The 13653-nt window shown below is 39.9% G+C and overlaps 1 protein-coding gene across 2 annotated transcripts in view; it reads left to right on the top strand.

Annotated features, from left to right (window-relative positions):
- LOC103049978 (phosphatidylinositol-binding clathrin assembly protein-like) overlaps positions 1-13653 on the top strand; it is a 43147-nt gene that overhangs the window by 19835 nt on the left and 9659 nt on the right. The window contains exons 7-17 of one of the 2 annotated variants that reach the window (XM_088129239.1): positions 632-738; positions 1215-1256; positions 5219-5304; positions 5983-6106; positions 6716-6852; positions 8212-8315; positions 10000-10146; positions 10594-10704; positions 11405-11521; positions 11614-11644; positions 13307-13427. In XM_088129239.1, coding sequence (XP_087985365.1) covers positions 632-738; positions 1215-1256; positions 5219-5304; positions 5983-6106; positions 6716-6852; positions 8212-8315; positions 10000-10146; positions 10594-10704; positions 11405-11521; positions 11614-11644; positions 13307-13427 — 1127 coding nt within the window. Of the gene's footprint in view, positions 1-631; positions 739-1214; positions 1257-5218; positions 5305-5982; positions 6107-6715; positions 6853-8211; positions 8316-9999; positions 10147-10593; positions 10705-11404; positions 11522-11613; positions 11649-13306; positions 13428-13653 lie in introns of those variants that run through there. The other variant, XM_088129240.1, reaches the window with a different exon arrangement.

The following is a 13653-nucleotide window of genomic DNA, read 5'->3' as shown; positions in this document are numbered from 1 at the left end:
TGATAGAATTGTGAAAATTTGTATTCAACTCTGAAAAAGGCCTTGAGTGGCTCAGAAGACATTGCCATAGAGTTAGTAAAATCCATCAGTAAACTTCACTAAAGGCTCCTTGGGAATAAATCGGTGGGCTTTTTCCTTCGTTGCCTGAGATTTATAATAAAATTTAAAATGGAAAGTAGAATAATAGAATTCTCATCCACAATTGAATTTAGTTTCCATCTGCTCTTTTTTTTTTTTTTAATCACTTTGCTGAATTCCACAGGTTAGAAATATTTTAATATGTATCTCTCGAAGACTGTTAGTTTGCGTAATTAATGTTGTAATAGCCTGCAAAGTCATCCCCTGGAGTTACAAAGGCAAAGCCTTTTATAATGTTGCTATTATTAATTTGTGGCCTAACAGAGATAAAAGCCTGTTGTAAAGCTTTTCACTTGCAGGCAGTTTTTATTTGTCCTGGATAATGACATGTGAGAGCTTATAACCCCATAATAAAAATAACAGTAGATTCATAGATATTAGTTAAGCTCTTGGTTAGGATGTATTTTGCTTTCTCAGCATCCCATCCCTAATAAAATACGTATGTTTGTAGCCTTTTATTTACAATATCTTTTCTTTGAATTTTATGCTTCAGAAAAATATTTTGATATGAAGAAGAACCAGTGCAAAGAAGGTCTGGATATTTACAAAAAATTTTTAGCCAGAATGACCAAATTATCAGAATTCCTCAAAGTGGCAGAGGTAAATAATTCCAGTCACATCAGCAGTATTTCATTTAGCTTTTCTGTACTGGTACAGTAATAAGTGCATGATTGTAGTTCTTGCCTCATAATTTCCTGCAAAAGTAGGTTTTATGTGGTTGTTGAATGTAAATGTCACCTAAACCTTATACATTTTAAAGGGATATTTTGAAAGTCTGATTTCTATTAATTGTAATTAAGAGATGTCTGTGCTGAGGTATTTACTGAAGGTGTTTTTCCAAGTGGTGTCAAAAATTCTAACAAGCTATTTATTGCTATTTATGGTATTTGAAATGGATCAACACTTAATATTAAAATTTACTGTGGAAGTGGCATTTAGAATTGTACCAGTTCAGAAAGCACTCCGTGTCCTCCCTGGTCCCTTAGCTTTTATGTAGACATTCAGATCCACAGTTCTTTCTTTTCATTGCCACTGCATGTAGTAATGTACATTTTTTCCCTTTTTTGTGAACCCAGCAAGTTGGAATTGATCAGGGTGACATTCCAGATCTTACTCAGGTCAGTGTACATTTCATATTAATTTAACCCCAATCCTTTGTGCATTTGTGATTTAACCGTGTTCCATTCTATACATTCTGAGAATTCATTTTCTTCCATATATATTATATATGGAAATACATGCCATTTTTCCTGTGACCTGTGTGTGCTTGATCAGTAACAAGTTGTTTTAAGTGTTCTTTTCGTGAGCTACTCTGGAGATTTTGTTACTCAAGATTTGGGGATATTACACATACGTTACAACAAGACTGTTTTGCTGAAACACATAATGGTACTGTGCCCGAGAGAGCTTTTGCTTTATTAAAATACTAGCATCTTCCCCACTTTTATCAGCTTGAGGGCGGTGCAGCAGCTGTCCCCTACTTAACAGGAAGGGTGAGGTTGTAGTTCAGTGCTTAGCCCATAAAATTGAGTTGCAGAGATTCATAGGTTCAGTTGTCTCTTTTAAGAAGTGCCCGCAGGAGAAACTCTTCCATGTGAATTTTTTGATAACTGTGATGCTGAATAGACTATACTGGATAGACGTGCATAAGGTAGCTTACCTATGTTACTGTGCCTTCCAGGGAATAGTATGAAAGAAAAATTGTGTGCTGTGATGTTATTGGTGTTAATACACTGGGCATAACATCGGCATCTGTAGTGAGAGCCACGAAGATATGGGGCAATGATACTTTTACTGTTAAGGTCCCAGTACTAAGGGCTGTTTGGGTTTGGCTGGGAGGGAACAGGCTTAAAATTAACCCTGACAAGACTGAGTGGCTATGGGTGCACGGTTGTTCTGATGTCAGAGATTCTCCATCTTTGGTTCTGAAAGGGGTGGCACTTTCCATTCAAGACTGGTGCATAGTTTGGGGGTCCTCCTGGACTCACAGCTCCTTCTCAATGAGCACATGGCAGCTGTAGCCAGAAGGGCTGTTGCACGGATTCATCTGGTGCAGCAGTTGTGCCCTTTCCTGGACCAGGAGTCCCTTGTCACAGTCACTCATCTTGCATTGTGCTCTCGTGGGGCTGCTCTTGAAGACCACTCGGAAGCTACAGCTGGTCCAGAATGCGGCAGCGCAAGCCATTATGGCCGCACCTCGGCATGTCCATGTAATGCCTCTGGTATGAAAACAGCGCTGGATATCATTGAGCTTCTGAGTGCAATTCAGGGTGCTGATTATCACCTGTAAAGCCTTTCATGGCATGGGGTCTGGCTAACTCAGGGGAAACCTTTCTCCCATCATTTCTGTCTACCCCATACAGTCTGAGAAGGGGTGTGTGTTTCATGCCTCATCTGTTAAGTAACCTTATCTGATGGGACCTAAGAAGCACAACTTCTCTGCCTTGGTGTTTGCCCCCTGGGATAAAATCCCCCAGACAGTGAGACTGCCCTGACCCTGGAAGCTTTTAAACAACCTCTGAAAACCTGTTTTTCCCTTGTGTTTGGGATAAGTCAGGGTGTACCCATCTGGTGTGCAGTGTCTGTTTCAGTTAGGGTATGTCTGTTCTCCCATTATATTTACTGTTATATTTACTTTTGTTTTTGTTTTTAGGTGTTGTATCTGTTTTTAATCTGTACAGTTCCCAGAGTCAGTGTTGAGTTGGTCAGCCTTATAAATCTAAACTACTTAAAAAAAAAATCCTTTACTTGGAGAAAGTGTTGCTTACTTTTCAAGACAGTGTTAAGTGGACAAGGCAAGACTTTAACTTTACATTTTGGAGGGCATTGCTTTCATTGTGCTAACCCTGGGCTAGACCGATGAGCCAACAGTCTAATTGTGTTTAAGATGGCGTTAGATGCTTGTGTGAAAGGATGTACAGAATTAGCACAACAAAGAGACTCTGTAGACAGTGTGAAAAATTCTTCTTACTAGCCAGCTTGTAACTTTGATCATTCACACACTGTAGTAGTCATATAGTTCCATCAAATGCCTCTGTAAATTCCGGTAATTTGACTCCGTCAGTATGCTGACACAGTGCTTTAGCCTTTTCTGCCTTTTTGCCTGTGCTGCCAACCCCATCTTACCCCCTTCCTTCCTGTTTGCACAGTTGCTAGTTAGCCCTTTTTTTTTATTCTGCTGTCCACTTTATCCAAGAGAATCATTTGGCTTGCATTACCTGCAGATTGCCTTGTCAGCAAATCAGTGCTTCTTATCTGTGTCAAACACTGGGATGTCAGGTGGAGAGAAGGGAGTCATTGTGTCTCCTTGCCTCTAGATCGCTCCTTTTTGAAAATGTTTGCTTGCAGAATATTCAGTGAAAGCTGAGCCTTTTTAAAAATCACAGTACTGATCTCCCCAGGGAATATTTACCATAAGCTGGTGATGTATTGAATTTAACCTGATAGGAACTGGAAAGACATGTAGTTTATGTAGAGCCCTATTTGAATTACGAGGGATTAAGGAAAATGTGGTAAGGAAAATAAAAATATTAGCACTGGGCAAGCTTCACTGGATTAGTTGCATTTAGATTGCTTTGGCATATATGGAAATTAGGTCAGTAAGTACAAAACCAAAATTGATTCTTTATCCAATACTCTGTGTTTGAAATTAACATAGCCTCTCAAGCAATCTAAATGCAACTAATCCAGTGAAGCTTGCCCAGTGCTAATGTTTTTATTTTCCTTACCACATTTTGCTTAATCCCTCGTAATTCAAATAGGGCTCTGCATAAACTACACATCTTTCCAGTTCCTATCAGGTTAAATTCAATACATCACCAGCTTATGGTAAATATTCCCTGGGGAGATCAGTACTGTAATTTCTCAAGGTTTTAGTTAGTTTGATTGATCAGAACTCCCATTAATACGATTGTCATGCATTTAGAACAGAATTTGTAAGGTACGGTTCTCTTGGATATAAATCAGTTGATACATTTGTTCTCCCATAGCACATCCTGCTCTGAGTTTACAGTGTGTAAATGATCTTTCTCTTATCTCTTAATTTTTACTAAATTGTCTCCCTAAATATGTGTAATTGGGATTTCTTCCAGGGCCAGTCCAGTTTTCAAACAGGAAAAGCAGCTGGGGAAGGTGACACTCAATTACTGAAAAACAGCCACTTGGCATTCTCCTCACAGTCCTTCCTTTAATAAAGGAAGCAGGCCATTGGATTCAACAGTGCAAACATCCAACCCAAACTGGCATGCTCCCATTCCCCAGAAAAGAGGGGTATAACTATAATATTTAGTTTGGCCAGTGAGTCCAGTTAAAATCAGTACTTTCTATAATTACACAGCAAGGGAAGTTCAGCAGTAGAAAAGACTGTCTGCGTTAATGATACTGTACTTGAGGAACTCTTGATTTCTCTACAAAAAGCCTTGAAATCCACTTGTCTAGACTAGTGTTTCTCAACCTGGCAACTTTAAGACTTGTGGACTTCGACTCCCAGAATTCCCCAGCCAGCATGCTGGCTGGGGAATTCTTGGAGTCGAAGTCCACACGCCTTAAAGTTGCCAGGTTGAGAAACACTGGTCTAGAATGTTATAATAGAAATGATTAATAAATTCTATCTAGACTGAGCAGAATCTGGAAGAAACAATTGCTTAGTAGTAGAGCGTGCAATCTTGTAGAAGATCCTGAGTTTAGTGCCTCGATGATCTGGTTAGAAATGGTGTGGAAAACCCCTGACATTTTGGACAGTTGCTGTCATTTAGAATAACTGGTATTTGGCTCGACGACCTATAGTCTGACCTAGTATAACAGCTCTCTGTGCTCCTAGTAATTATTTGCTTCCTGTTACATAGAAGACCATGTTTGGTTTATTTTCTCTGTGACTGGTGCAAGTGGGAGAAATGGCTAAATTGGGGTATGTACTAGAAATGGAGGTTCTCATCCTGTTACTCTAGTCTTTATAAGTGCCTTGCTGTGATACCTTGGAGTAGAAGCCATCTCTCTGGCATTCAGAACAGAAAATGCAAAGAAAGAAAGAAAAAATGATGTTTAGAATCCAATATACATTTGATGAGATCTTTAACTTTAGGCTCCCAGCAGTCTGCTTGAAGCCCTGGAGCAGCATCTGGCTTCTTTGGAAGGAAAGAAGACAAAGGAAGTTTCAGCTGCCAGCAGGTAATTGCATGAGGCTTGCAATTGGTGACTACTTGTTATCTTGGAGCATTGGCCAAAGTCTAGCACGTGCCTGTCTCTTGTCTGGAGCTGTGTTTTCTTACTTTGACCAAATCTGGCAGGTTTCACGCATTGTGAAGACAGCTGGCAGATTAATTCTAGTTCTGTCTGTTCTGCAAGTGACAGATTGCAGTAGTACAGCTGGTTAAAAAATGGGTTATGATACCAGAGGCTGGCAATTAAAGAAAACTTACTGAACAGTTCTTGCTGCAATCCAAAAATTGTGATGCTGTCACCTGATGTTAAAGCAGGGAAAGGAGCCTGAGGTTGTTAATTCCTGACAGAATTCAGGAATTATATATCTTAATATTTGTATTTCAGCTTATTTATTCATGTAACTTAGGTACTATCCCACTTCCTTGGAGATCTGTCCCCATATTTGCAGGTACTCTAATCATTTTTATTTGATTGGCCAAGTATGTGTAGTACTGCAGTCTGAATGCCTCTCCACCTCTTTTTGTCACACTGATTTGAGAACGTTTAATTGTGTAAAATGAGTTTCATTCTCTTCCCGGCTAGCCCCCTGCCCCCAAGAAAATAGAGTGATTCTTCTCTGGGCTTCTTGTTCAGGCTCAGAGCAGCTAAATGAGTTTGTGTGTGTGTGTTTTCTCTAAAATTCAGAGCAAGTACTCTCTCCAGTGCGGTTTCCACCCTGGCCAACACAGGAATGTCCTTCAGTAAAATGGATGAAAGAGAGAAGCAGCAGGCTCTGGAGGAGGAGCAAGCGAGACTGCAGGCTCTGAAGGTGGTAGACATAAGCGGGTCTGACATGTATAAACTGTTGTTGATATTATTTATTAAATTTATATGCCACCCCACTCGCAGCAACTCTGAGCAGTTATGGTAGCAACCTCTTACACATCCCTAAGAAAAGCTTCCTTAATTTTAGCCTTGCATCAAACACGAGTGAGAAAAGGACCACTCTCTTGCTTTTGCCATTGGGTGAATATTTGGGAGAGTTGCTGCTCCTTTTTCACGTGGTGTCATCTTAGTCTTAATGCAACACGCATCTTACGCAGCTTCGATTCACAAGTAGAGCAGAGCTAAGCACTTTTGGGTTCCATTGGCGTCAGCGGGCAAGAGTCAGATAAATTCTTGACCCTTTTCCACTGAAAAGAGGTTTGGCTAAGTCATAACTTTGTAAAATCATGTGAATCATGTAAAAAGTAATCCCATTGCTTTTGGTGGAAAAAGTTAAGCAATCTGTTTTCGCATTTTGCTGGATAGTCCTGTCACAAGATAGGGATGTGGGTTAATTTCCGCAAGATAATGAAGTTTCAGTTCTGGTGTATTCACCCTCTGTATGAGAAAGCTAATGCAGAACCTGTAATTTTTCATAAATATCATTTTGTAGGAACAGCGACTGAGAGAGATTTCTGTGGTTTCCAATTCTACTTCTACATCTGCTTCTCCAAGCACTTTATCAGGAAAAAGTGTGAATACCAATCCCGCCGTTGATCTTTTTGCAGCCCCCGCACCAACCACCAATAGGTATGGGTTTATTTAGAAATGGAAAAGCTACAAAAAAGTAAGAGGAGCTGAACATTCGTGATTTGTTTTGCATTGAAAAATTTACCCAACCGGCTCTGGGGGTTGCTGGGGGCTGAGATGGGGGGGAGTCAGCCAGGGGACATGTGGTTAGAGTCAGAACAGGCCATGAGGGATAGGATGGGAGGCTGAGTGAGGGTAGGCTGCACTCCGGAGACGGGGGTCCCCCCTTCCAGCTTTCAGTCCTCATCCCAAGAGAGCCAGGGTATCAAATCTTTGGAGCCCCATGATTTTAATTGTAGCTCTAGAATGCCAGGTCTCTTTTTAATAAAATTGTCCTTGTTCATGATTTAGTTATGAATGAGGGGGCAGACTGGTTTGTATCAGTCAATCTGTGTGGAAGAGAAGAGGGATGTCCTCCTCTTGGAGTTCTGCCCACAGGGTGGGGGTAGCCGTTGTCATCCATGAGGTTCTGCTGGCATCCAGGGGGGCTGCTCCGCAGAGAACGAGATGTGAGACCTGGGCCTGTTGGATTTGCTGCTTGTGTCCTGCTCCCCCTGTTGGTCAGCACACCTCTGTTCAACCCTCTCGCAGGGATGGAAGCAGAGTTTCCACAGTGCTTGTGCTGGGAGATTTCAACCTGCCTTCCTTCGGCGAGGGGGTGTGAAGCTATGCAAGAGTTAATGGCTGCCATGACAATCATGGACCTGACCCAAGTTACAGAGTCACACCTTAGTTTTTTGTTGTTGTTGTTGTTGTCTTGGACAAGATACAACATGATCTGAAATTGGGGGGGGGGACTGAGCTTCGCTCCTTGTCACGGACAGATCACCGTGAAGATTTACAGGTGACCCCCCTCTCTGCAGTGAGGAAAGACCTATTAAATCTGTCCCAGGTGCCTAATGGATCCTGATGATTTTCAGAGGGTGCTTGGGGAGTTTCCTGAGGATCTGGTGGGCAGTTCAGGCAAGAATCTGGTTACTTGCCAAAGTTTCTTAATTTTTTTCAGGACATTTTGGATAAAGGGGAGTCATTTTGTTGCCAGCATTCCTAAAAAAAATTGAGAGTCACATATCCTTGATACCTCAAAATAAATCAACAGTGGGGTTGAAGTGGAACTGAGTTCTTGCTAAGATATTTAAACATTGTGTTGCAGTAAATAAAGTCTCTTGAAGTATTTACTAAGCCAAACTTGTGAAGTTTAAGATACATGCTAGTTTTCTCATTCAGTTTCCCAGTTTCTGGAAGTTGGTTGATTTAAGTTTCAATTTCAGCTTCTTCAAATGTTTATAGCAAGATAATACACAGCAGCTTACTTAAGTATGACCTTTACCTAGCTGGCCTTCTTCTTGAAACTTTCAGCATGCCCAACCTTTCTACTGATCTCTTCGATCTTCAACCTGCATTTGTTCCTACGGTACAAAGTACTCCAGCCATAGCAACGTCAGCAAGCAGTGCCTGGGGAGGTAAGTAACTCTTGTGATTGAAGAGAACAGTGATGTTATTTAGAATTCCTTCCTCTGTCAATTTACATTGAACACCTGAGCACACCCTTAAGCCTCTGTTGCCATGCAACTCAGGTATCTCTTGCTTTCACTAGCAGCTGCTACAGAGAAGTAGCAGCAGATTGTAGCAGCCCACATCTTGAAGGAGAGCTGCTTCTGCACAGAATATGTCGAATTATCTTTGTTGGCTTCCTTGCTTGAACTTTTCATATACAGTGGCTTTTGTGAAACAATTCTTTTCTTCTGACTGGTTTGATTAAAACATTAACTTGAGTGAACTGAGTAGGCTGAGGAGTGTGTGCTTCAGAATTTGAAGTGTAACTGGAGCTGCTTGAGGGAAGGGGTTTTAGTCGAAGAAAGACTTCTATTGTCACAATTTCAGTTCTATCTTAATTAGATAGAACATAGAGCCAGTGTGGAATAGTGGTTAAAATGATAGACTTGAACCGGGGAGACTCTGGTTCAGGTCCTTATTTGGGCACAGAGCTAACTGGGTGACTTTGGACCAGTCACTCTCTCTCAACCTGTCCTACCCCACAGGATTGTTGTTGGACAAAATTAGGGGAGACTGCTATGTATGCTGTCTTGAGCTCCCAGAGAAAAGGTGGGATATAAATTTAATAATTAAATACATTATGATTTGAATGGCTTCATGTTTACTAGCATTCTGATTGTGCTAAAAGTGTATGTGTATGTATCTCTACATACATTGCAATTTCTCAGTTGCACACGCAGAAACAAATTCAGGTTGTATTCTGCCAGCAAAGTTGAATTTCTGATTGTCAATCTGAATTTGCTTCAAGTGCAGTTAAAATTTTCAAGTCCCCCAAGACGTCACACATTCTACAGCAAATTCTGACTGGCTGTACACATCAGGCTAAGCCATAATGTGCTTGTTTGACTTAGTGCAATGTATGAATCTAGCCACTGTGATTTGTAAACCATGTTTTGTGGCTTAGCATGACATGTGAACTGAACCCCTTGTGTCCCAGATTTCAAGAGGTTAGTGGTTAAGATGTGCTTATAAGCAGAGTGCCTCGGGGCCTTTTGAAACACAGTGTTTCCTCTCTTCCTCCCTCTGTCTCCCTGTGTTTTCCTCAGTTCTGCACATAATTAGATCTGCAGCAGCAGGACGTTTGGTTCAGATACTTCATCCCTGGTTCTCCAGATATGAAAAAGTAATAGTCTGATAAAGATCCCAGAGTTTGTCTTCCAGCTCGTGCATTTGCTTTTATATATCAAATCAGCTAGCTATGCTGAAAGCCTAAAGGGGTATTATGATCTAAGAATTCTGTTGTCAAAGTTAAGTCTCTGGAGAACAGCAGCAAGAAAACTGATATGAATTGCAAACAAATTTAAGTTGGTTGAAATCAGATCTCTCTCTCTCTCTTTTAAACAAACAAGTTAAAACCTTGTTTTTCTATATCAGCCTTCCCTAACCTGATAACGTCTAGATGAGTTGGTCTGTAACTTCAAGAATTCCAACTAGCATGTTGGAACACATCTGGAGGGCATCCATTTGGGGAAGAAATGCTTCACATCTGTGAACTCTGCAGACTGGGACTATACTTTCTCTCTTGAATACTACTTGTCTTCTGGTTTTTCTTCTTTCCCTTTCTTATTATCTAATGCTGTCACCTGAAAGGACATTTCTCATCCACAAATGGTTGCGTTGGGTCTCCACCCCATCTGGATGTCTTTGATATGAAGCCGGTTGAAGAAGCTGTAAAAAGTACAACCCCTTTTGTGAGCTCCACCTTTGCCTCCAAACAAACAGTGGAACTATTTAGTGGTAAAAATATTCTCTAATTTCTTTTCAAATAGAAACCGTTAACTTTGGATCTAATATATCTAATGCAATTGAAATTCAATCTCTGCTTAAGTTTCCGCTCAAAAATATATTGCCGTTTCTGTTTAATTCAATGAATGATTATGGTGATTTTCATTTAGACAGCATGTGGCGTATTCTATGAAAAGTGCATGTTTTGTGTTTGGCTTACTTTATAATCATAGTCAAACACGTTGCGATGCCTTTCATTTACTTCTAACATTCTGCACTTAAGTAAATGCTGCCTGCCCTTGCATAAATTCAGCCTTTGCTAGGTCTTTCTGCAGAGATAAGTATAATGGTCATGGCTCCTTCATTTTCTTCCATGTTTTGGAGTCTTTGAGTAGTTTTTGTAGTTCTTTTATGCTGCAAGGTGGTTTAATTCTAACCATCTGACCAATATTTTGGTAGGCTACCCTCTTCATTCAGCATCACAGAAAACGACCTCTTCAACAATCAATGTGGACTTTGATGCTGTATTTGGTGGAAAATCAACTGTAAATGATTTTGGAACTACAGCAGGTGAAGTTGTTGGGTTTTTTGTTTTGTTTTGCTCATGTCTTTTTCGAAGCCACCGGTTACCTGTAATTGTTTAGCTTTAGCTTTATGCTTTTCTAAACAGGGTGATTTTTTAAAAAGCCTTCCTGGAAGAGTTACAGCCTCATCAGCAAGAGGTCAACTTTGCATCCATATTGCTTAATAGAGTGCTTGAATGTGGGGGAGAGAGCGGAAGGGAGAGGAGGGGGTTATAGTACCTAAATAATGATTCTCATTGACTGGTAATATCTTCATTTTGTATTTCAGTAGTGATTCTCTTTTGGAAAAACGTAAATGCTACTTAGTTATAGCTTATAGGACTTTCAGAATTGAAAAGCTGTGCCGGGACAATCCTATTTTGGCTTGTTAACCTGAGATATGAATGAACCTTGCCTGTTTTCACACGACCATTTCATGTCAGAGAGAAAAGGTCAGGAAGTCACCATTAGCCCTTTTAAATCATGGTGTCATACCTGCCTTTGGAAGCCATAAATGAGATTCAGACTTAACATGAAATGTTATTTAACTTTATTTTTGTGGCTTGCGCCCTTGCTTGTGAAAATGAAATACTGAAATTTTGGCATATGGAAGATTGAGAGCTGGTTGCATCTCATAATGTTAGAAAGCCAAGATAAAATTGCCTGCATGTGACCTTAGTTTTTAACGTGTTTCCCTTAATTTTCAGATGATGTATTACAGCCAACAGTAGCTGCACAAAATCAGAGAGGAAATGTAATTGGGCAGCAAAGTGGGAAGATTTTGGCCAATGACCTTGACTCCTCACTTGCTAATCTTGTAGGAAGTAAGCACAACTGTTTTTTTATTTAATTGCATAATCTTTATATAAAGGAATCCTCATTTTTTAATTAAATTATTTGATGTGTTTTCTTGCAGATCTTGGATTTGGAGGGACACCACCCAAAAAGTGAGAACACATACATATTTTTATCTCAAAATAATTGCTTGCAGATTGATAAACAGCTCTTAAATTTATGTTTCTAAGCTGGCTTTCCACAATCTGATCCACTCCAGCAGAACAATTATTATAGGAAATTGGCAGTTGAAGAAGATCACTACATTATGTTGAAACAGAAACATTGTAATATTTCACGTTAGTAAAAAGTATAGATTGAGATCCAAAGTAATGCTTAAGTGAATATACTTGTACATTTACAGCTAGTGAAAAGCATGGAGTCATCTGCATGCTAGCAAGTTTCTGTTCTAGTTGTTCATCCAGATCGCATAATCAGAAAGTTGGATAGCATTGTTTGAATAATGAAAATGAAGAGTGTGTGAATTTCTTTGCTATTCTGCCAATCCCTTTAAACCTTGAGAAAAAAATATTACATTCAAAGATTAACACAGGTCTTGATTTAACGGTTTTTGATTTAGCAGACTTCAAATGCAACAGAAAAAATCGGTCCGTGTATTACATGCTTCTGCTCATTTGTAAAATTCCTTTTTATGCATGCATAAAATGTACAGAGTATGTTAAATGTGCATGCTTAATGGACATTTGCATTTAGCAGTCTTCCCCTATTAGCCTGTTAATAATAGGGTTTGCTGCATATATGTTAACGTGTATTTAAAATATAATTTTGTTTGTCCAACATAACAATCTGTGTTTAAAAACAAATTACATGTAATGATTCATAATCTTAGTGTAAGAAGACACCCACCTTCTTGAACATTTAATACATCTTCTGAGGCCTGCTTCACATATAAGATGGCCGTCAAGAAGACAAAAGGGGCCTTTCTGTTGGGGAGTTCCTGCTTTAGTGGAAATTGTAACCATGCCTGTCTTCAAATTGTCCCAAGTTGTTGAGCTGATTGTGATCTCTGCAACAGCTGAACCTCTGAAATTCATAAGACAGTTGGCTCCCTATCTTGCCAGGCTTGTATCATTTTGGAGGATGCAGTTACTCTTTTTAAAGCCAGGGGCATGGAATTTGATGAAAATTCTGCCAGCTTGCATGGGGTGATAGGAGCTCTAGTCGTCCCTGGGGGTGGTTAGTGCCCTGCTGATGCTCCCTGAGTTATTTGCCAATTCTCCATCATTTTTGGAATTGTTGTTGTTATATTGTATTTTAATTGATTTTATCTCTTCAAGAATTCCCCAGCCAGCATCAAACCAATAAAACATAAAAAATGGCAAGCGTGAGCCCAGAGTCGCTTTCAACGAGATGGGCGGTGACAATTTGATTAAATAAATAAATAAATAAATAAATAAGGCAGTGAAAAGAAATACAGTCATTAACACAGGGGTGAACAAATTCTGACTGACCTTGATGGGTTTTTTTCCTCCCTGTTGAGGGCCACAATGTGTAGGACAATGATGCAAAGTGGTAGGGCCCTGGGATAAGTTAAATCACAGTAAAATATCCTTCATCCAACTCCTTTCAAAGCAAAATTTGCACTGAAAAAAAGCCCACTACTTTTTAACACCTATTTTAGATAGAAAACCATTCTGAGGAATTTTAGTAGTCTTTGTGGCTTTGTGGCTTCCTCCTAATTTTAACGATCAGTATATTGCAGAAGCCCTTGTAGGTTGCTGCATGAAACTGCTTTGCTGTGCAATTTGCTTTAGATCGGATATGCAGTGGAATCAGCCTACAGAGAAGAAACTTACTGGGGGAAACAACTGGCAAGCAAAAACAAGCACCTCAACTACGTGGAACACTGTCCCTGTGCCTCCCGCTCCACAGATGGTAGCATCTTGCCTTTACATACCTTACTTTTTTTTATTTTCAAAATGTGATGTTTGCCTTTCCCCTTGATTTCATAATCTTCTAAGCATTGCAATTATGCGTTCGGAGTTAGGGTGCTGATGGGAAATGATAGAACAGCGTTCCTCAACCTTAGCCATGTTATGATGTGTGGACTCTCAGAATTCCCCAGCCAGCATCAAATCGATAAAACATAAAAAATAAAGAT

The sequence above is a fragment of the Python bivittatus genome, unplaced genomic scaffold (assembly GCF_059951505.1).
Source record: "Python bivittatus isolate LINGU-HERP-01145 unplaced genomic scaffold, Pbiv_v1 ctg000790_np1212, whole genome shotgun sequence".
Lineage (NCBI taxonomy): Eukaryota > Metazoa > Chordata > Lepidosauria > Squamata > Pythonidae > Python > Python bivittatus.
This window is presented reverse-complemented; position numbering and strand designations above follow the sequence as displayed.